Raw genomic sequence first — 23762 nt, forward strand, 5'->3', positions numbered from 1 at the left:
TCTCTCTCTCTCTCTCTCTCTCTCTCTCTCTCTCTCTCTCTCTCTCTCTCTCCTGTTTTAGGGCAATAGTGAGGCAATCACCAAGGAGTCAAACTTCTGATTCCCCCTGCCCTCGTCCCTCAGAAGTTTTCCAATGCCCCTTGAGCAATTGTTAGTTACCCTGAGCCCACTGCCACCCCCAACAAGAGCCATGCTGCCAATCCTAGGAGCTACCGCATCTAATGGGAACCCCCCCATGGCAACTGCACCTGAATGGGAGTAGTAGAATGGACAATTTCCCAGAAGCCTTTGCCCGTGGCCTCTCCATGACCCCCTGACCCTGATGCATGAAGATCCTCCTCCCCACTCCCCCCTTTTTCCTCCTGACCAGCCATACAACTGTCACTTTGTTTGGCTGACCAAACCACAAGTGCAGGCCTGTAGACGTAGCGCAGTTGGCAGAGGGTTTGCCTAACATATGCAAAGCCCTGGGTTTGCATTCATCCACATTAGATGGAATGGTGATGATGCGTGCCTGTGATGCTAGCACTCAGCGGGTGGAAGCAGGAGGATCAGAAGCTCAAGGTCATCTTCAGCTATCGTTTGAGACCTAAGCCAGCCTGGGCTACACGAGACCCTGTCTTAAGAGGAAAAAAAGTCAAAACCATGCTTTGCTGTCCCCTCCTTTCTCTGTGGCAAATCCACAGCCTTTCTGTGTCTCTATTTTTAATTTTGATTTGTTGGCTGTCATGGGCAAATTCATGTCACCTCAGAATAGACAGGAGCAAAGATGGATGCACAGTAGGTCCTTTGAGGTCAAGTTCTCTGCTTCAAACCAAGACTCAATCACTGAGAACATGGGGAATCCATATTGCCTCTTTGAAGCTCTGGACCACCACCCCTCCTGCTGTGGGCAAGAGAGAGAGAGAGAGAGAGGGAGGGAGGGAGGGAGGGAGGGAGGGAGGGAGAGAGAGAGAGAGAGAGAGAGAGAGAGAGAGAGAGAGAGAGAGAACAATGTCAGAACGTTACACTGGCAATGGCCATTTTAAGGTGACAGTCTGGCAAGGCAAAGGTAGGGTCAAGTTTCCCGACTTCTCATTCAGTACTGTCTTCGTGTCATTTTAAACGCTCAGCTTAGAAACCAGAGACTGGAGCTGTCAAGATGACTCAGTAGTCAAAGGTTCTCACCACCCAAGCCTGGTGACTCAAAGTCGATGCCTGGAACCCACACAAAGATGAAAGGAGAGAAGCCAGGCCTCAGACTTATTCTGTGACCTCCACATGGATGTCGCTTTGATCATGCACACATAGGCACACAAGCAGGTATTTTCAGAAGGGAGTGAATTCATGTTCTCTGAACCTCCCCGAGGATCCTGTTGGCTGTTCTGCATCCATACTCGACTTATCTCATGCCAGCCCAGAAATACCGGTGTTTTTTATTCAACTCCAATTTGCAGATCAAGAAATCAAATCCCAGAGCAGCTCAGTAACAAGTATACACAACCCATTTAGACCTCAGACCTATGCCTTCATGGCTTTGAGGGGGAGGGGCTAAGGGTCCAGCTGGGTTGCGAGAAGTTTGGGGCAGATGGGGAGGGAAGGGTCGTGAACCAAGCAGGGTTGCCATGGAAGGCACCTGATGATTAGTACCTGGAGCACTGGCTGTCCCTTCAGGCAATGAGGCTAGCAAGCATATTCAAGGTCAACAAGGGTCCTACCGAGGGTAGGAGCAAGTGACCCCACACACTCTGAGAGCAAAGGGCTCTTTGGTGCCTGTGTCTGGGCATCTCTCTAGCCTTTGCCTAGTCACTGGCTATTTGAGGTCCCATGTGGGAGAGGGAAGAAAGTTGACCAAAACCAAGGTCCCCTGGAGCCTGTTTCTCTGATGCTCCCTCTCTCTCTGCAGGCCCTCTACACCCACTGCCTCTTCCTGCATGAGGGCTGGCCGTTGTGTCTCCGGGATGAGGTCGTGGTACACCTGGCGCCACTCAATCCGCTCCTGCTACGTCAGGGTGATTTCTACCTTCAAGTGGAGTCCTGGGAAGAGCAGTCTGTCCACATGACACTCAAGTGTCTCTCCTCAGACCTCCGTGAGGTAGACAAGAAGCCGATTCCTGAGTCTTCCTACTCTCTGATTTTCACCCCAGAATGGTTGGAGGCCATCAACAGTGACTTTGAGGGACGTCCCTTACACAACTGTCTCGTGGCTTCAGAAAATGGGGTCACGCCTGTGCCTTGGACCAGGATTACCAGTCCAGAGTTTGTAGATGACAGACCCCCAATAGTGAAGGTCCCTTCCTCAGATGGGCACTCCTGTCCACTAGATACTCTCCAGCTGAGCAACCCCCAGGAGCCATACCAGGATAGCGACTTGGGCAGCAAGGAGTCTGTGGCCCAGAGCTGCGGTAAGGATAAAGGGAAGTTGTCTGGGGACAAGTATCCTCGGCTCATCAAGGTGGAGTCAGCAAGGCCAGGGCAGATGGCCTTCAGGATAGACAGTGAGGCCAGCCAGAGCCTGGAGGGGGACTATGTGGCTCTCGTGGGCTTTCCCCCAGAGTATAGAGGGGCATCTCCAGTCAGCGAAGTAGTGACATTCAGTCTGGACACTCAAAGGACACAGGAGACAAGATCCAGAACTAAGGGGGCACCTTTGCTTGGAAAGGTCCTCCCTCTCTCGGGGCCTGCTGGGGCACTTCCTTTGGGAGAATGGGCATGTGCAAAGCCAGCAGGCTCAGGGGAGAAGCCCTGTAGCAGGGGCTCAAGGAGAAAGTCCAGGCATAAAGCATCTGGCCATACTGCAGTAGGACAGACACAGCAGCCCCATGCAAGTGTCCCAGAGAAGTTGCTGGACTGTACCTCTGGCCTGGTGGAAGACACTGAAGAAGAACCAGCAGCCTCCAAGATGCAAAAGCCTTTGGGAATGCCAGAAGCTGTAGTCCAGCTCAGGCCTGGGGCACAACAAGCATTCCCTCCCCTCCTGGCTTCAGCTGGCCCTGTAGCCCCAGCATCTGAGACAAAGACAGAGGAGGTCATACCCGGACATGGTAGAGCTTCTAAGCCTGAGGACTGCCTCAGTAAGAACACCTCCTTTCATGGCTCCCCAGCTCCTGGTATCCAGTTCACCTACTTGAAAGAACAGAGGGCACCCCTTGTGACCCCCGAGAAGACCCTACTCCAGCATACCAGGCCTTGGAAGGCCCTGTGCCCCCTCAACTCTCTGCAGCCCTGTGGAGCCAAGACCCTAGGCAAAGGTAAGAGTCCACACTCAGTAGGGCAAGGACCAGGCTTATCCCAGTGTAGGAGGCTCGGGCTGTGAGGCACAGGGGCGACAGTGCTGTCCCAGTCTCAAGGGATTGAAGACATCTCACTAGTGTCGAGCTGAGCAACACTACTGGGTTGTTTGGGTTCACATTCCAGCTTTGGGTCATGCTGTGTGACCTTGGCCAGACATTTAACCTCTCTTAATTTAAGCCCCTTTCTCTGCTGGGGTCTTACATCACAGAGATGCTCTGATGGTTCAAAGATACGCCAGAAGGAAAGGACTTAGCATCGCTGGCAGAGAGCAGATCATGCTATCAGCTGTGTTGTCACTTGGGTGGGAGAGAAAACGCTGTCCCTTGAAAAATCTGTGTCCTGTGTAATAACTCCTGCTTTGTCATTCTTCTTCCCAGATGGAACAGCTCTCCCTACAACAGCTGGCTCAGGCACGCTGTCTGGGGAGCCGCCTGGCTTCCGGAGAGATTCTGCAGGTCCCCCAGGAGGAGGACTTCGCCTGGAGGAGTGTTCTAGGCCTAAGCCCAGGATTGGGACTCTGGGAGCCAAGCTTCTCCACTCCAGGATAGCCTGCCTGCCAGGTCCCAGGGTTGAGAGGGGTGTGGGGGGGGGTAGCAGAGCATTCCCAGACACTGGTGAGGAAAGAGGGGGAAGGCCCAGGAGGCCGCAGAGTTCCCGGCCAAAGGCTTGGGTTAGAGGAAAGCAGTTTCACCAGTCTATTCAGTTGTCTATCCACCCAACCATCTATCCATCCATCCATCTAGACTTTGGTGAGGCAGCCAAGGCTGAGCCTGAGATAAACATTCTTGGAAAGGCTCCACAAGAAAGAGACAGAATGTAGCAAGGCAGACTGAGAAAGATGAAGAAGGCTATGCCCAGGGCTCTGGGAGAGGCTCCGAGGGATGGATTATACCACCTAGCCAGCTAAGGCATGGGCGTCAGTATTTAACGTCTGGGTCTGTTAGACATTAACTGTAGGCTGATCCTGGGTGTGTCAGTCATTAACTGCAGGCCGATCCTGAGTCTGTCAGTCATTAACTGCAGGCTGATTCTGTAATGGAATGCTGGCCAAGCCAATAAGCTAGTACAGCTAAGGGCAAGTCTTCAGGGAAGGAAGCATCTATGAGGCTCTAGTATTAGTCCTTCCAGCCCGTGGGGAGCAAGCCCACCGAGGGGCTTTGGACCACCTAGTGACAGCTTCCATTACAGCAGATCTTAAATTCCCGGTTCATAGCTATTCCATCACTGTTTCCTGAACCCTAGACTCAGCGCTGTTAGCAAATGTGATCCCTGCACCCACAAAGCCTTTAGTCTAGTGTTAGAGAAAATTCAACAGGCCATTGCAATCCAACATAAAGGAAATCTCCTGGAACTAGAAAAACACAGATAGTGCCTCTGGCCCAGGCTTCCCATGGGAGAGGCCAGAAAGACTTTTGGAAGAAGTAATGAAAAATATAGCCGTTTAGTAGTGATGGGAGTTAGCCATGTACATGTTGGGAACAGAGTTTCTAAAACAGGGAACAGCACTTGTAAAGGTTAGGAGCGGAGAGGGCCACTGTGCCTTTGGGAACGAACTGTCCTGCCACCTCGCTACTCCTGGATATCCACGTCTCCCGGGCCCCATCTACCCACAGATCCCAGAGGGGCCATCTGCTAGTGTCCCTGTCATTTGTTGATGCTTTATTGAATTTTTCAGTGGCTAGCCCACCTGCCATTCCTATTTCTGTAACACTGATCACCCAGCATGGTAATAGCAGAAAGGTTTCTTTTAGGGCTACAGATAGTATCTTTGATACCACCCACCAGGTAAGGGCAGTGTTTGGGGCACGGGGATCTCCTTGGTCCAGCGAAAAGCACTGTGGACAGTGATGCCTCCCATGTGGGACACTGCCTATTGTCCTGCTCCTGTCCGGACAGCATTTGCTGGGTAGGCAGAGCCGGGCACCAGTCACATGATTGCCATGTCTCAGGATGTCCAGTCTGACCCTTTGCTACTCAAGCTCGTGCAGGGACTGACTCCACTTGCACCTCGTGGGCGCTAGGGAGAGCAGGCAGGCGGGGCTGCTGGGTCCATCTGCACTCTGCAAGCTCTCAGGTTTACAGGGCTAGAGCTGTGTTGCTCTAACCTCAATGCCCTGGCCAACACCTCAGGCCTCTGTGCTCTGGCGCTGGCCTGAGCCAATCCCAGGAGGCAGCAGAGCTGTAGGGGGAGCTTATCGCAGGATCCTGGGCCAGGGCCAGAGTTCTAGAAGATGAGGAATACAGAAATGGTGCCTTGGCTAGACCGGGGGACAGAGGATCTCAGTAGCTGGGGATAGGAGGGTGAGGCGCACTAGACAAGCAGAGCAGGATGAAGGAAGGTCCTGCCTGCTATGCTGAGTCCAGAGAGGACAGTGAGACCCAGAGCCCCCATCCCTAGAACAGGAAATGGCCTGTCAAGAGTACACAGCTGGAGTACACAGCTGTGAGCTGTGTAAAACAGGGACAAAGATGATTCCCACTCACCACAGCTGTGTCCACTGATCCTGGCTGAGTGTCGAACACTCTCAGGAACTGGCTCACTTAATCCCCAAAGAAACCTCATCTACCCAGAACTAAATCTGTCTCATCAGATACATGAAACTAAAGCTCAGAGATGCCCAGACCAGCCCAGGAACACACAGCAACTGAGGATGTGAACTGGTCCCTGTGACCCAGAGCTCACTGCCCTGGCTTTGTTTGCTGGGGTGCATGCATTGTACAGAGGCAACCTCGAGGAGCTCTATGAGTGAGCGGCCCTCTGTGCTGAAGAAGAGTTCAGGGAGACTTCTCTCAGGAAGGGGCTTTGAAGCTGGGCCTTTGGAGGATGAATAGGAGTTTGGAGGGCACAGAAGGAAGAGAAGAAAGGACCTTCCCAGTAGAAACACAGGGTAGGCAAAGGCCTGGAGAGTCACAGAGGAGTGAACTCTCATGAAGGGCTTCCCAGAATCACCATTGTTCATGTGTCTTCTCTTCTTCAGGTGGTAGGGACAAGGTGGGGCGGCCACTGCTTCTGGTGTCGACCACAAAGGAAGCCTGGGAGGCACCATGGTGTACTGCCTCAGAGGTCACCGAGTTGCTCTCCTACTTATGCAGTGTTCCTAGGTAAGGGGATACTCTCGTACCCTGACCGTCTCCACCCTCACCCCTCAGATGGGTGTGTAATGGAGAGGCCCCAGGTCCTTCCATCTACTGTATGATCAAAGAGTCAGCCACAGGCTAGGTGCTGAGATGGCAGATGGACTCTGTCCCTGCAGCCAGGGCCTTCTCCGGGCTGCTGTGAGACGGGAACCATCCCACAGACATGGTTCTGACCTGATGGTGCGCTCAAGTCATAGATGAGCTGTTGAACAGAACACTTGTCCCCAGCCCAGAGGGGTCAGCAGGCCTGAGAATCTGCATTTTTAGTAAGATTCTTACTGACAGTGATGTGGCTGGACACGTCTTTGAGAAGCACTGTTATGGCACAGAAAAGCCAAGAGGGTTGATTTCAGCTGGGAAGCCAGGGTGGAAAATGGCCGCCATCTCTGTGCAGAACTGGCCCTGTGGCAGACAGAACCCTAGAACGTCTCCCCACACAGTTTGCTCTGTGGCCTTGTGGCACTGACTTTTCTCCTTTGTGGCTCACCCTGTCCCCCCAATGACCAGGGAGTCTGGGTTGGGTCACAAGCAACTGGCATGAGCGGAATGCACAATGTCAACTCCTCTTGCAGTATACGGCTTGGCTGCTCTGTGTCTCGGTTTCCCCACCTGGGGACGGTCATAGCAAGCATGTATGCCCCTCTTGCTCCAGGCAGGAACTGAGTGTGTTACACTAGTGAGCCCACTGATCCTCACAAAGTCTTTTTGTTGATGGGGGTCACAAAACAATGTGGCCATGTGGCCAGATACCCACGGAGGCACACACACTGTGCTTGTAAACTTGTAGTGTAACGTTTGAAGGCAGTTACAGGTGTCTGCTGAACCCCCTTGACCTGCAGACTGGCACATACAGCCCACCAGACCCCCTACTCCCCCACTACACCCCTCCTACCTGCTGCTCAAAGTCTGAGGGCCCTAGGTTAGGGTCAGGGAAGGACTCATGTTTGACTTAGGCCTATAACTGGACCAGCCTGGGACTTGAGAAGCAGCCACTGTCCAACCCGCCCACTCTGGTGACAACAGCAGCTAAGTTCAGATTCAGAACAGCCTCTGGTTGTCTGCCCTGAGACCTGGAATTCCTCACATCCCCACAACGCTGTATGAGTTACAGTAATTATACAAAGTGGGTTTCCTTATGGCTGTCTCAGCTGGCCACTATTCTTGTTCTCTTCCCGCCTGCTTGTCCCCCACCTCCCAACAGCTCCCTCCCACCTTCAAGGAGCTCCTTAAAGGAGAAAACCGATTGTTTTGAAGCCGTTTAATTAACTTGTCTCATCTCATTGGGAAGAGATAGGTCACATGACCATTCAGTCATTGGTCAAGGAAGTTGGGTTACTAGTGCACCCTCTATAGATCAGAAGCCACACCTGGGGGCTGGTAAATTCTAAACAATCTCCCCACCAGGCCATCCTTGCCCTAAAGGACCTGATTTCTGTTTTCTACCCTCAGGCTGGAAGATAAAGCCAAGGGGCTACTGGTGGTGATTGATGCCAGGAAAGGAGCCCAGAAGCCTGGTCTTGTCAGTGCCCTGCAGAGCATACAGGTGAGTGCCAGGTAGAGCACCTTAGTCTAGCTGGTCTTGAGAGTCCCCAGGGGACTGTGACATGCCCCAAGCCTGGTGCACTTACAGCTGGCATCACACAACCCAGGCAGAGTCTTTCCATGGCAACTTCAAAAGCCCTGCAGCCAGGCTTCTAGGCAAAGAGTGCTGGCTGGTTCAAAATATCAATAGAGAGGTTAAAAGCGGCAGCCATGAGTCCCAGGAAGCAAGCTGATGAACAGAATGGCTCCCTTCAGAAAATGCATTGCATTAGGCTGAAAGGGGCTCAGGGCTACGGAGAGAGGTAGAACTTTAGAGAGAGATGGGGCAAGATGGGAGAGACAGACACAACAGGGACCTTAAAGAGAAAGGGGGCTTCCTGTAAAAATACAGAGAGGAGGTTCATTAAAAGTGAGGCTGAGAGAGCGAGAGAGAGCAAGAGAGAGCAAGAGAGGGAGAGAGAGAGGGAGGGAGAGAGAGAGAGAGAGAGAGAGAGAGAGAGAGAGAGAGAGAGAGAACCACCTTGAGAGGGATGGGGTGGGCAAAGGAGTCTCTTCAGAGAAGTCCCCAGAGCAAATCCCTCTAGTAATCCCAGGAACAGGAGAAACGTCAGAGTTTCATAAGTTTGAGGAGCTGTGGGAAGTTTTACATCCTGTGATTTAGCTCACTATACTGCACGACAGGGAACAAGGAAGAGCCAGGAACCGCAATGGAAAATCGAGTCTCAGACTGCGTCATAAGTCTCAGTCCCACAGAGAGCTGCAGGAAGGTATGGCCTGGTCTCTTCTGGCTGTGGGATCAGACCTTTCAGGAGTGTACACTTAAAAGGGCAAGCCCATGTTCTAAGAGTCAAGAGTTGAATCTAGCTGTGGGTAGGGCTCCATCCAAGGCCTCAGAGAGTTCCACCAACCCTCTTTCTGTGTAGTTCCTCCTAGAAGGGTGACATTCTCTTAAGGCCCCACTTCCACTTGGTGGCAGAATGGCTCCCACTAGCTTGCAAGACACATAGTCACTAGAATCCAGCAGGACACAGTGAGAGGAGTCCCAACAAACGTTTCTTAGTGTATCATTAGTCCTGATCAGCTCAGAAGTCCACATCGACCAAGCCCCATGTTCTGGGGGAATACAGGCCTCTGATTGGTTTAGCCTTAGGCGGCATAAATCCTCTGACAGAGAAGAATCTTGACTAGTCAGTATGGACAGCTGGGCAGGTGAAGGTTTGATATACCTGGCCATCTGACCTCTTGTCATAGTTGAGGAAACTGAGGCCTCAAGGAAGTCTTTCAGTACATCTTGGGCTTGATTTCTCTTGAGGCTAGAGGCTCACTCTAAACATCCTATACAAGCCCCCACCTGGGGACCACCCCGAGCCTCTGCATGTCCCTCGGGGAGGAAGACACAAGAGGAAGAGGGAAACAGAGTGGTCCTGAAGAAGCTCTCTTCACAGGCTCTGGCTCCGGCCTCCATCAGTAAAGTGATCCTCCTGGGGGAGAAGGCATCCGTTCTCCAGCTACCTGTACTATCTGTTCAGGTGAGAAAAGACTTGGGCAGCTGGGGCAGGGACCTGGCTTAGTAGAGCCGGACAAAGGGCTGAAGAACTGCATGGTTAATCCCCACTTTGAAAACATGTACCCTAGCCTAAGAATTGCCAGGGATGCCATCCCCCTCCCTCTCTGCAGAAGACATTGTCACGTGACCTCTCTGGAATCCCAACCTGTTCCTGGTGGTCACTCCCACAGGACTAAGATGTACACAGGGCGGAGATCAACCTTCAAGACTCCATCTAGGCAGTCCGTCTCCTTGACAGATAGGTTAGGTATAAGACCACCCAACAGCCTGACACAGAACCAGAGTCTCTGGTGCTCTGGGACCCCCTCTCTCTACATTTCCCCCCTGATTGATTCAGACGTGGCAGACTTAAGGACTGTGAGAGAGCACCCTGCCCGACAAGGGTGGGTGTGGGCACCAACGCTGCCTGCTACAGAAAGTGATTCTGGAGGCCTCCTTCCTCCGGGTTAGAAAACAGGCATGGGGACCAGCAAGATGGCTTAATGGGTAAGGGCACTTGCGGTCAAGCCTGACCACCTGAGTTCAACACATGGGACCTATGGTGGAAGGAGGGAACCACTTCCTGAAAGTTGTCCTCTGACCTCCACATGTGCTCTGAGGCAACTGTGTGCATATATAATAAAATAGCATTGATTAAGAACAGAAAAGAGACACGGGGAAGGCTGGGCATTGCCTCTCAAGCTTGAACCTGCCGCCAGCATCCAGACTGGTTGCCTTGAGAATAATTCTTAAATCCAAGGACCAGCCTGCCCTGGGCTAGTAGGTGGATGCTGTGGTAGGACCTGAATGGAAACATCTCTTGGGGGATCTTATCGAGGTGTAGGCTCTGATTCAGGAGTTCCTGTGGGGGCTGGGGTCCTGCAATTCTTTACTTGGAGGGGCTGATGGAGCTGCTGACTATGAATGGCCCCTGGAACATCCGGGAGAGCAGATGAGTCTATCCCTGCACAGTCCACCCCACCCAAAGCCTACATACTGGGAGCTGTTCCAGCTCAAACCTGAAACCTTGCTGCCTGGCAAATGCCATCTCTGTGTCTCAAGGGACACTGTTGTGATTTGGTAACCATCAGCCCCTAGGAGGGAACAACACTGTCATGGGTCATTTGAGAGCAGCGTGAAAACTACATACATTTCATCCCTGAGACAGCAGTGTTGAGAAAGAGTTTCGGACAAATGAGTGCTGCAGTCGATTGATGATGTCTGCCTTGAACACAGGCTTGGGAGCAGTAGTATGTATGACTTGTATCTGTCATTCCAGAATCAGGGTCTGGGTCAAAAGATTTATCAAAGTTTCCAGAGAAGACTCACTGCTCAAAACATCACTCTGGACTTTCTCAGTGGGAGATGTGGAGCTTGCACAGAGATCTAAGCAGGACCTCCTATATCCCTGGGACGAGTCCTCAGTTTCTCCTGTCTCTCCTTTTCTCTGCAGGTGGAGGTAGTGACCTCACTGAAGGCCCTCAGAAGCCACGTGGACCCTAGCCAGTTGCCAGAGGCTCTGGAGGGTCCCTTTCCCTACCACCACAGGGTGTGGGTACAGTTCTTCCAGGTGTCTACCTCAGAGCCTTCCATCTCCAGCCCTTTGTTCTCCTCTTCCCTTCCCCACCCTGCCCCATGGGTCCCTGAACCCTGGTAAAAACGGGGTTCAAGAACACACAGTCATTCAACAAACATTTACCATGAATATACAGAGTAGCCCCAGTAAGGCATCAGGCTCTTAAGGCCAGCTTGCTGGGATCCAGTCCAGCTCTGCTCTGTGATGTTGGGTGAGTTTCCCACCTTCTCTGAGCTGAGCCTTCCTCATTAGCAAAGTGGGGAACGGGGAGGGTAATGAGGTCACCTTTCCATGGGATTTTAATGAGGACTGAGTTGACGTGAGTGGGAGCTTGGAAGGGTGTCTGGCACACTTCAAAGGCTTCGGCTGTTGTCAGCTGAAACCAGATTGCTGGGCATAGGCTCCATGGAGCCACAGGCACACCACACATGGTGGGTTAGTATGCACTGCCACCTACAGGGCAGGGGAGGAAACTGCTCCTGGCTCCTTGACCCCTTCCCACAGGTTTGGTGGAGGCCATGAGGGGTGAGGCAGCAGCCTCTGGAATACTCTATCTTGAAAGCCCGCTCAGGGCCCCTCCACTCACTGCCTAGTCTGGACCTCTCAGCCAGGGTCTAGAGTTTCCTTTTGCACTGTGGCATGACCAACAGCCCCCTGCCTCTCCCCACAAATTATAACCACTTCCAGCCAGGGCTGGGGGCAAAATCACCCCTCCATGGAGAACTCCTGTCTCCTTGGACAGTCTGACAGGTGGCTGGTTATCTGCTGTTTGTGTAGGAGATCTTTTTTGAATTGTTTTGTTTGCTTTTTCTTGTCAGTGGCCCTGGGATGTGGAACACAGGCCCCAAGTGAGCTGGGCAAGTGCTGTGCTCTGAACTTCCAGGCCCAGCCCCTGTTTGTCTGAGACAGGGTCTAGACACATAGCTCAGGCCACGTAGCCATATATTCTTGACTTACTTTGTAGTCCAATTGGCCTTAAACTCAAGAGCCTCCTCCCCCTCTGAGTCCCAAGTATCGGGGTAACAGGCCTGCACCCTCATGTCCTGATGAGTGCGGCGTAACTGTGGATTCAGCAACCATCAGGCCAAAAGTCTTTAGCTGCCACAGTGGCAGGGGTTTGCTATCCATCTCAGCACCCGAGACATGAGGACAAAGAGATTAAGGTCACCTTTGCCTACATGAGAGACCCTGTTGCAAGAAACTAAAGAAACAAACCCAGAGAAAGCAACCAGTGAGCTGGTCCAGCGGGTAAAAGCACTTGTCATGCAAGCCTGGTGACCTGCGTTCCATCCTGGTACCTGTGCAAAGGTGGAAGGGGAGAACCAACTCCATGACACATCCCCTGGATCACACACACACAGATACACACACACACACACACCACACACACACACACACACACAATCCCTCTCCCAAGAAAAAACTAAACAAACAAAGAAAAACAACAACAAAAATAGAGGTGGGAGAAGGAGGCATTGATGCCTGGGACCCTCTGCAGACTTCCGTGTGTTACTAGTCTAGAAAGGAATCAGTGTAGCTTTCAGGGCAGCTTCTACCTGGCATCAGGTACCTGAGTTATCAGCAGCCAGTTTCTAGTCCCCAGGAACTGTGTGTGGTTCTACAGGACACTTAGCACAGGGTCTTGGGGATCCTGGCCTTGGTGTCCTGGAATCACCCACCTGAACATGGAGAGGAGAAGGAGAAGCATGTACTCATATTTCGGTGGCATGTCCTGCTCCCGGGTCCCAGGTTCCCTCTCCCTCTCATTAACCCCTTGACCTATGAACTTCAACGTTCAGGCTGTCCCTTTAAGGGAAATCTCACTGGGTGGTCCAGAGTGTAAAACCAATGATGATCATGATTGTGGCAAGCTCTGAGCTCTATACTAAATCCTATACACAAATTAGCCCATCGACCCTTCATCCTGCTGTAAAACATGTACTGTAGTTTCCACCTCTCAGAAGTCCAGGGAAGCCCAGAGAGGTTAAGGAACTTACCTCTGGTCTCACAGCTAGCTGGTGGCCCAACTAGGCCAAGGGTGCTTCTCTAGCCCACCTTCACACTTGCATCCTACCCCTTCTGTAAGGACCCCCAGGGTCTGTGAACAGCTCAGGCCTGTCCTCTTTCTCCTCCGGCTCCCGTTCTCCCACTACAGACCGTACTGACTTGCAGAAGCAACATTGTGACTTGGAGACTTGGTAGATGTTCTCAGACACTGAGAGGCCCCAGCACTGGCTCAGCTGGGGTGGGAGAGGACAGAAGTGGGAGGAAGAGCAGGGCATGGGGAAGGGGATGCATGGTCCAGAGCTGTGCTTTCACCAGCTCTCCTGATGGTTCTGATGTAGTGTAAGTTCTAGAAGTGCTGCCTGGTCCCTTCCCAGGTCCCCTGGGGAAAGGCATCTCTTCTTGGTTCCCTCAGGCTGAACTCCGCTCTGGCTCCTGTCCTTGCAGAAGCTGGACCCGTTCCTCAATGACCTTCACCAGGTCTCATCCCTGCTGCAGGCTTCCATCCATGAGTTTGAGAAGGGTGACCCCCCTGGTGGGGTGCAGGTAAACTCAGAATACAGGGTGGGGAACCTACCAGCACACCTCAGGCTCTAAGTACCAAGCACACCAGGAGGGAACACTGGAGGGGGGGCACTCTGCTTTTCACTAATTAGTTTTTAGCTAGTAGTTCTTAGGCATCCACCATGCACCCTGCACTGGGGACCCAGCCTGAGGAACTGGCTGGCCTGAGCCCTGGTGAGGGTCAGGGGGCAGTGGCAGAGTGGCCATTTAGAAGGTTAGTTATGAGGGACTGGGAGTGTAGATCAGTGGTGAGCAATTGCCTAGCATGCATGGCAGTCCATACTGAAAAAGAAAAAAGCGGGGAGGGGAGGGAAGGAAGATAGTACACATTGTGAGGGGAAATGAACTCCAGGCAGAGGACAAGCATGTGCAATGGCTCTGAGGTGGAGTGTAGCTGCACGTCTGTGGAGCAGAGTGAGGGGGAAGGATAAGAACCATATCTCTAAGAAATGGGCCCAGGAGTGAGGCAGAGAAGCACAGGGGAGCTTTAAACAGGGGTTATGGGGTATGCCCTTTGATGTCCTCCTTTTGGCTACAGAGAAAACCAGATGGCATCAGAGAGCTCAACCAAGAGCCCAGGAGGTGTTGCAGAGAAAAGAGCTAGAACCAGTGAGGTTACCATGGTGATAGGAGGGTCATAGCTTCAGAAGATGTGCTAGAGACTGAAGGACAGATGGAGATGCTTGGACTCAGCTGGGAAAGTCAGGCTCTCTCTCTGTGGGGATCCCTGCAAGGTGGGAAGAGGAGATTGGGCCGAAGACCACTTCCCTCTGTTGGCAGGAGGCTACCAGGTGCCTGAGCAAGTCCAAGGAGCTGATGGAGATTGTGCTGAGGGACCCGGGCCTGCTGGCTCTCCAGAGAGAAGGAGGAACTACTCTGGCCAGCTTGCAGCAGGAGGCCAGCGGGCTAAATGCTAACCCTGATGTCAGGTATAGATACCCAGTCTCCCCTCTTCATTCCCAGTCAGAGTTCAGAAGTAGGGCCACCCTGTGACGAGAGTGCTTAGGGTGAGTCCAGGGAAGCCTTTTCCACCCCAGACTCTGGTCCAAGCCCTTCAAAGTCTTGTCTCATTTGTTCCTGGCAAGAACCTGGTCTGCTCATGCCACCTTTATTTGGCGAGAAGAAACTGAGGCTGAACAGGGGGAAGTAATAAGGAAAAGCCCAAAGGAGCTAAGGCTGGGACAGCTGGGAAGCTAACTCTACAGGCCTGCCTTAAGTTTGTGCACACAACTAAGAACAACTTACGGACTGAACTAGCATTTCATGTATATATGTGCACTGCTCTAGGTCATTATAAATATTAACTCATTAATTCCCACTTGTGAGGTGAATCCTTTAGTTACAGCAGAGGAACCTGAGACTTAGAAGAGGTTGGCTGAGTATCTTAGGATCACACATCTGGACCGTGGTGGGGCCAGGAATCCGATAGAAGCTAGTAGAACAGATCACCCTGAGCTACATCTCTAGACGCCGGATTCATGCAGGTGGATCGGGAATGGCAATGGACCCTAGTGCCAACCATGAGCCATCTCCCGCCCCTCGCGATGCCCTGTTGTTGTTACCCACCGTGCCCCTGCCTCATCTGTTTCGCCCAGCTCCTCTAGATTACCAGAGGTCCCTCCGGACCTTTGACCTGGAATTCCACCAGGGGGCGCTGTGGTCCCACGCTCACCGCGGTGCTTCACTGTTCTGTACCCATCTCTGCAGCCCTCGTGGCTCGCTCCTCCTTCAAGAGTTTTGGACTTTCTTCTGATGTAGGATCCGTGACTGGGGTCCCTTGAAAAGGCAGCCTTTCCTTCCATCATCTTTGTCTGAAAACCAGCTTCCCAGGGAGGGGTGGGAGACTCCAGGTTTCTCCCTTCACCAAGCATCGCCACGGGAGAAGAACCCTCACTAGCTGCTTTAGGTCTTCTGGCTTTGGCCAATTTAAAAATGCCTTACAGAGCAGGCGGGCCCCAGGTTTAATGCCATCCTTGGCTACACAGGAATTTGAAGCCAGCCTTTCACCCTGAGTCTCTATCGGAGACAAAGGATGATCACAGGTTACAGTTGTCACCCTCTCTGTACCTGTTCCCTGCAGAATGGAGACTGGGAACATAGAATGTTGCAGATGTGTGAGCGTCACCCAGCCTCCTGTGCCTGACACTCCACTGAATGTATCTCATGAAAGAGAGAAGGTTCCCAGGCTGGCCAGAACCTCCTAAGCAGAACTAGAAAGTTCCATGGTCAAGACCTCATGCCGGCATGGGGTGGAATGTGGGTGCTGGGCTTCCAGAAGCCCCTGCTCAGATCACTCTGCACACAAACACTCCAAGAAGTGGGTTCTGTTCCTATCCCTACCTTTCAGATAGAGAGCCAGAGACCCCACGAAGTGGTGATGTTGCCCAAGGACCCACACTAACAGGTAGCAGAGCTGAGATTCAGACTCAGATCTACCCAGCTGGCTTAATACTCTGCCAAAAAAGAGAGGAAGCATTTTAGTTCCTATGGCACCCTTGGGTTTGCCATTGAGACCCAGAGAAGGCTAGGGACCTGCTCTAGGTCACACAGCAAGTCGGTGGCTAGCAGCTCAGCTAGGACCACAGATTAGGAGGGCAGGTCCATGCCTGATGAGATCACAGAGAAGAGCATCTTCTCCCCCTCTTCCCTGTCCCAGGAGCCATCTGACCGAGGCTGCTGCCCTGTACAACCTTGTGGATGGTCAGCTTCATGACTTAGTCACTGCGTCCAATCAGCTCCTCCGAAGGCTAGAGCTCCGTGTCCGCCTGGGTCACCTGGAAACTGCCATCCATCAGGTAATGGGGAGGCTACAGGGGACATGGCATTTTACAGGGGTCACTATGTTCCAGAGTTAACGTGTCATGCTGGGAGGCTTGGTGTTTGGTGTGGTTGCACATCTGGAGTCTGAGCCTAGAGCTGTTGCTAACCTCTTCACCTGACTGCAGTAACTAAAGTCAACACAGCCCTCTCTGTCTCGGGCCAGGTTCATCCCTGCTGGGTACTTAGTCTTGACTCTGGTGCCCCCAGGTCACCTGACTGCCCAAGCCTCTGCACCCTCATTTCTAGCCTTGAGTTTTGTGAAGACATAATAAGTTCATAGGAACTTGTCAGTGTCCCCAGAGCAAGAATACCTCATTTTCTTTTCCTGTTGCTATGATGAAATACTCTGACAAAAGCATCATGGTGGGGAAGACAAGACTCTTGAATGGCTGGTCACATCACATCCATCATCAGGAATACATAGTCTAGGGAATAGTGCCACCCACAGTGGGTGTGTCTCCCACTGCAGTCACCAAAATCAAGATAAGCCCCAGGGGCTAGTCTCCCAGCTGATCCTATACTCTGCCATGTTCAGAGTTAGCCCTAACCATCACTGACTATTCATGCCTATTCATTACCAACATTAAACTGAAGCCAGGGGCGTCAGTGACACAGTGAGTTCTTGGGAGACTCGTTGCCACTGTCAGGTGTTTCTCCAGACCCAGTTACATACCCCTAAGACAGGGAACTCATCCCCCAGAGACCTTTTATGACCAGGTGACTGTAAGTGGTCATTTTGACTTCCTCCTACAGCCTTAGAGACAGAGGGTCACCTAGGGGCAGGGCACTCACAGAACCATACATATCCCCTCTGGGTTGAGCTGAGTGAGGCCATTGCCCTCTGACATTTGCAGAATGCAGTCACATGCTTTCCCTCCTGGCTCTCCCGCCCGGCATTCCATCCAGGCCCATGACTGGCTGAGGACAAGAAGACTTTGGCCTCTCAAGAGGTCGAGAGGTCGAGAGGTCAGGGAGAAGGTTCAGTCAGTGAAGTGCTCCACCACACAAGTACATGGACCTGAGTTTGATCCATAAAACCTACATAAAACGCTGGGCACACTGGTGTGCACTGGCAGCCTAACACAGCAGCAGAGGCAGCCGAGGCCGAAAGCCTTGGGGTTCACTGGCCAGCCAGACCTAGCGTAATTGGTGAATCCCAGAGCCCAGTGAGAGACCCCGTATCAGAATAAATAAATAAATAAATAAATAAATAAATAAATAAACAAATGGTGGGCAGCTCCTAAGTTTGACCTCTGACCTCTATATAGAATACCTAGGTTGACCTCTGACTTCTATATAGAATACCTAGGTTGACCTCTGACCTCTATATAGAATACCTAGGTTGACCTCTGACCTCTATATAGAATAAGTGCACCCACATATGCATACCTGCACACACACACACACACATGTACACACATGCATGCACACACCCATGCATGTATACACACACAAGGAAGTAGGCAGTTAGTGGCCTCAATCCCCCCATCACACTTAAACCATTGTCTCCTGCCCAGGTCAGTGACTGGATGGGGGGAGAAGGCAGCCAGTGTCTGCAGGCATTTGCTCCTGTGGATATATGTGCGGAGACAGTAGAGAAAGTCCATGCCGAGTTTGAGGATTTCTTCCTGCAGGTTGCGGTATGTTCTAAGACCCAAGTTGCCAAGAGGGCATTGGAGTGGGGTCGGCTAGGTCTTGGATACAGGGGTGGGAAAATGTGAGGGGTAGCTGGGAGCAGCCTGGACCACAGAGCCATCATCTTAGGTTCTGCCTCCTCCAGGAAGTCCTCCAAGATCAAGTACCAAAAAGTCACAACTCCTGATGGTTTCTTAAAATGCAGGTTCCAGGCTCCAGACCTAAGCCTGCTGGGTCAGCATAGAAAGACGGTCAGGGATATCACATTTGCGATGACATAGGAGACCTTGGGCTGTCACAGCTCTCAGGGAACTCTAGGCACTGGAGGATGGAGCTAGCCTGGACACAGCAGAGAGGGCTGTTGAGGGTCACAGAACCTTCCAGAAGACTCTAAACTTCCAGTGTAAAGGCTTGGACTGTTGGATGTGTGACAATGCCTTTGGCCGTGGGCTGAGCTTTGAGGAAAACTGAGGCTCGTGGTCCTTGGAGGTTCCTGACTGCTGGGTGGATCCTCAGGTAGGAGTTGAGTGTTCTTTTCCTTCTCAGGCCCAGTACCGCCAGGGCCTGGAACTGTCCAAGCAGGCGGCCCAGCTGGGAGCTGCAGAGGAAGGGGCAGGTGAGACAGAGCTCCCAGACCTGGCGGCCTTCACCTCCACCCAACAGGCCTTCCAAGCCAGGCTGACACACTTCTACATGGCAGCTGAGAGGCAGCGCACTGACCTGGAGACCCTGCTCCATCTCCACCGCTTCAGAAGGAAGGTGAGTGAGCCTCCTGGGCCATCAGCACAAACCTCCATCCTCCCCGCTGGGGTGGCATAAGGTCGAGGTGGCACAGGGGGTGGGGGCCGGCAGCCTGGACACAACACTAGGCGTCTTGTGAGAGTCGTCTCCACAGTGGGGAGAGGGGAGAGGAAGCTGAGCTGGAGGCAGCTGTGATCTGGGATGGTCCTGGGTCCTTCCCCAAGTGAGACGGAATGTCGAGGCTTCTCTTATCCGAGTAGATGTGGGGAAGGTGGAAGTTTTTGAGTTAGAAGGGACGCCTGCCTGAGGGCACAGCCTGTAAGTACTTCACACCTGTGGGTGACTCAGGGCCACCTGCATTGCGCCCAGTTTACAGGCAAGGAACCGAGGCCTAGATGTCAGCTACTCAGATAGGATTAAGCAGTGGCTGATTAGGATTTGACTTTTAAATTTCACCTCCTAAATCCACATAACCACCACCACCACCCCCATTTTTCTAATAGAAAAACTGAGGTCTATAAACAAACAAAAAAAGCAGGCTGGGAGGACTGGGACCCAGATGGACAGGAAGCCACATGACTGCCTTGTGCCCTCAGCTGCCCCTTGAACTTGCCAAGAGGGACAGAGCGTGGGAGGAGCTTGACCCCACCCCCCAGCTGTTGGCTGGCTGGGCCTGAAGGGACACATTGGAACATGGGGATGCTTCAGAGGACAGTAGGAGGGATCCAGACAACTCACGCATGCCTGGGGACCCGGAGGACAGGGCTTCTCTGTCTCCTCAGATTGGGGACAAGGCAGGCAGATGTGAACAGCGGCAGTGAAGGGACATCCTCCCCCTCCCCCTCCCCCGCCATGGAGAGCACTGGAGGGCTGAGTCCAGGACTCAGAAACATGGGTCACCTGTGCCCACGTAGACTGTGGGAGACCTCCACAGCTGCCCCCACTGCTCCAGCTTCCACTTCTGATGATAATAAAAGTGGCTACTGCTGGTGCTGGGTCTCCAGTACCAGGCTCTGTGCTAATCATTGTCACACCAACCCCATGCTGAAAACAGAGAGGTTAGACGATTCACCCAAAGCCACACAGCTGGCAGGTAGCAGTGCTGCAATTTAAACCCAGACCTTGGGCTTGAATGTATTCCCAGACGGATGGTAGGAGAAGCAAATTTGATTTGGAGAGAAGGCTCAGTGGTTGTGAGCACTGGCTGCTCTTCTAGAAAACTCAGGCTTGATTCCCAGAGTCCACATGGTGGCTCACAACAGGCCATAACTCCTGTTCCAGGGAATCCAATACACTCTTCTGGCTTCCCTGGGCACTGGGCGTGCACACGGTGTAGACTTGGTGTCTGTAGAGGGTCAGCCTGAGATGGGTAAAAAAGGAGGGAGAGAGAAGAAGACAAGCTGAGCCCATGAAAAGGTAGCATCCATCGTAGGTTGGAACAGCATCATGGAAGGGGGCAGTCCTGACCGTCCCCCTGTCCATCTCTGGCAGTTTGATCAAGGCTGGACACTGATGCTCTGACTGCTCCCCATGAGACTGAGGAGTTGGATATGGTGTCTGAGTCGCTGGACATGACTGTCAGGCTTGGCTAAGAGGATGGAGCCACAGACAGGACTCTGCCCAGGTGGGGCGCCCAGGCGCTGGACCTTCTGCCCTGAATAATCCTAATTAGATTCACCGCTAAGGGAGATTTATGGTACCATGAGTTTTGAGTGCTACCGTGAATATGAAGCCATTTATCTAAAAACAAGCTCCCTTGATCCACAGAAAGACATCTCCTCGCAGCAAATAGCTCTGCTGTCCCCTGGTCAGCGGCATGCTGTTGGTCCTAAAGATTATCCTTTGCATGAGCTACTGTAGCAAGCCAGAGGGTTGTGGGGGTGGGATGGGGAGGGTGTCAGGAAAAGACAGAATCACACGATGGTCAGAGGCACCAGCTGTGGTGCCTGCTGGGCTGACCGCCCACCCTTGCCTGAGCCAGCTGTTCTATGGGTGCAAAGAACAGAACTATAGGGGCAGACCAGATCTGAGATGGGATTCCATTCCTCCTTGCTGCACTGTGTGACTTGGGGCAAGTGATTTCAGTGCTTTGAGCCTCCGTTTCCCACTTTGTGAAATGGGCTGCAAAGCAGCTCAGAGTAGAGACACAGGACACTCATGGAACCAGCCAAACACTCTGGATGTCTTAGCGATGCTCCTCCCTCAGTGTCTCAGCTCCCCACCCTACCCCCAACCCCCCTCCCCTTCCAGGCAGGGAATTAAAGCTAAGGTCTCAAGGGAAATGCTCTACCACCAAGTCACGTCTCTTTTCACTTGGAGACAGCTCTTCTTAAGTTGCCCAGGTTAGATTTGAACTTGCTCTCTAGCCCAGGAAGGCTTTGAATGGATCATCCTCTAGCTTTGACTTTCTGAGTAGCCAGGACAGTCTTATTCCACCAGGTCTGTCTATTCTCTCTTCTCTCCCTCTCTCTCCCTCTCTCTCTCTCTCTCTCTCTCTCTCTCTCTCTCTCTCTCTCTCTCCCCCCCCCCCCCCCTGTGTGTGTGTGTGTGTGTGTGTGTGACATGTGCCTCTGGAGGTCAGAGGATAACCTCAGGTATCCCTTCTTGACTTCTACATTTTTTGAAACAGTGTCTTGTCATTTGCCACTGAGCATGCTGGGCTTGCTGGCCCTAGAGCTGGCGGGGGTTGCCCTGCCTCAGCCTCCCATTCCATATCATGGGCACTGGAATTACAGTTGTAAGCTCCAACAGGCAGCCTTACATGGGTTCTGGGGATTTGAACTCAGGTCCTCACACTTGTGCTACAAACACTTTACCCACTGAGTCCTCTCCCCATACCGGCTCTCAGTCTAAAGAGGGTTTTCCTGGTCATTTCTGTAGCTCTTGCTTTACAGAATGCCCTGCTGGCCCATGGATCTGTTAGAAGGTGCCTGAAGAGCCTGAGGGTGCTAGAGGCTATTTGCAGGGGCAGCTACATGGAGCCCAGCCCAGATAATGGTCGTCGAAGTGAGCAGATTATTGTCAGCAGGCTGTGCATGTCAGTTCACTCAGCTACACTGTCTCAAAGGCCCCTGCTCAGAGACTCATCGTTTTTACGGAGCCTCCACCTTCTTTTCTCTTCCTGTCCTTAGATGTCTCGGTTCCACACAGACTGCCAGAACCTGCTAACCCAGCTCAGGCTGGGCAAGGCTGTGAAGTCCAGCCCCGGGGACAAGCTCCACCTCCGCCTCCACTGCTACCTGAAACGCCTGGCTTCTGAGTTCCAGACAGAGAAACTCCTGGCCATGAAGCTCCAGGTGGCCTCCTTGAGCCAGCCTGGCCTGGGTCAGGAATTATGGGAAGAGGCCCAGGAGCGACACCAGGAGATCCAGAGCTTGCTGAGGAAGGCACTAGCTTACTGCCCATGTCCAGAGGTTCCTGCTGCCCACTCGGCACACATAGACCGAAGCAGGCCAGCAACTAAGGGTCAGGGTCTGCCTAGAGAAGTGGGTTACAAATGGGACAGGTCTCTACAGGACTCTCTGGCTGTGGATCATGTGTTCAAATCCCAACGGTCTCCCCGAACCCCTCAGGGGAAGCAGAGCAGAAACATGTGGGAAAGCCTGCTATCCCCAGAACCTGGCCAGTCTGTGGACGCTGAGGAAGTTAAGGGTACCCCTAAGCTCCCTGATCCCACCCTGGAGCGGGTCCTCACCTCCCTCTTCTCCTGGCCCCACCTTCCCAAGCAGAGCAAGGCCTCCGGTCCAACTGGGGGCAGCTTTTCCTCAGAAGGGACGGACTCACAGACATCCCTGGAGGACTCGTCCCACACAAGCCCTCCTGTGTCCCTCTAACTGGATCTGAAACCACACCAGCTCCAGGGCCTGGGATAGGATGGACAGAAAGGTTCTTCAGAGCCCATGACACCCCTTCAAACATGGCGGTGGGGCAGTGTTAGGAGGACCATCTTCCTTCCGGCTTCAGAAAACTCCAAGACAATGGATTGTTACCCACACAGAATAGCGTGTGTGGGAATTAGAATCCAGACTCAATAAAAGAACATTTTTTATTGAGGGTTGTGACTGCAGAGTCTCATATGGCAAGGCTGGCTGGGGCCACCTTGTCAAAGAATTGTCCTTAGGCAGGCCAAACTGCCACCTGGGGTTCACATGGGTAACAAAATGGTGGGAGGGGCCTCTTGTCTTGAGCCCCAGATTAACAGACCCCTGCATTTGGCAGGGACCCCAGAAGCCACTGGGAGGAGGGTAGACAGGGAGAGGGAATGAAGGGCATTTTTCAGGCAAGTTCCATCCAGCTGAGGCTGTCAGGAGACCACAAGGACAGCAGCAAGACTCTTGAGATTTCCACCTGAGGTGGAGGCAGCCCAGCACTCAGACTCCCAGGAGCTGGCTCTGGTGGGCAAGGGCAGCAACATGGAGAGGAAGAAACTGATTGATGCAGAGTTCTCCCCAGGGACCAGCCCTCCCCTCCCCAGCTCAGACCCAAGAAACCACAGAGAATCTTGTCCGTGCAATCCATAGACACCCCCAGTTCCCAGGGGGTGTTATCTCCATTGCTCAAATTCAATACCAACTGTGCTGAATCTCAGGGGCAATGGTGGAAGGGGACGGTGCAGTCTGTGAAAGCAAGTGAGGGTGGGTACAACGGACAAAGACTTCTAGATCTACAGCACCTGGCTTTTTACAGGCTCAACAGCGCCCCCTAGTTCCACCTCTAAGTACTGACATGTTGGAAGTATTCACAAGATTCTGAATCAGTCTTCACCAACACGGCCTCCTGGCAGCCCTGGCTGAGTTTTCCAAGCCCTGGGAGAAGGGTAGGATAGCTATTCTCCCACCAGTGAGGATAAGACAGGGAGAGAGAGAAAGCCTGAGTCATGTTTGGGAGGATGAGGTGCCTCAGGAGACATCTCAGCCCCCAAAT

General features: G+C 52.7%; 1 protein-coding gene across 1 annotated transcript in view; it reads left to right on the forward strand.

The window, feature by feature from the left end:
* Kiaa1755 (KIAA1755 ortholog) overlaps positions 1-22886 on the forward strand; it is a 33311-nt gene extending 10425 nt beyond the window's left edge. Inside the window, exons 3-14 of the mRNA XM_028786586.1 lie at positions 1886-3230; positions 3651-3833; positions 6252-6375; positions 7861-7954; positions 9399-9482; positions 10953-11069; positions 13527-13625; positions 14424-14572; positions 16300-16438; positions 17981-18103; positions 18645-18857; positions 21971-22886. Of these exons, the coding sequence (XP_028642419.1) occupies positions 1886-3230; positions 3651-3833; positions 6252-6375; positions 7861-7954; positions 9399-9482; positions 10953-11069; positions 13527-13625; positions 14424-14572; positions 16300-16438; positions 17981-18103; positions 18645-18857; positions 21971-22672 (3372 nt within the window). The 3' untranslated portion in view covers positions 22673-22886. The remainder of the gene's footprint in view (positions 1-1885; positions 3231-3650; positions 3834-6251; positions 6376-7860; positions 7955-9398; positions 9483-10952; positions 11070-13526; positions 13626-14423; positions 14573-16299; positions 16439-17980; positions 18104-18644; positions 18858-21970) is intronic.
* Positions 22887-23762: the final 876 nt, after the last annotated feature.

This window comes from Grammomys surdaster, unplaced genomic scaffold (assembly GCF_004785775.1).
Source record: "Grammomys surdaster isolate TR1022 unplaced genomic scaffold, NIH_TR_1.0 125561, whole genome shotgun sequence".
In the NCBI taxonomy this organism is placed as follows: Eukaryota; Metazoa; Chordata; class Mammalia; order Rodentia; family Muridae; genus Grammomys; species Grammomys surdaster.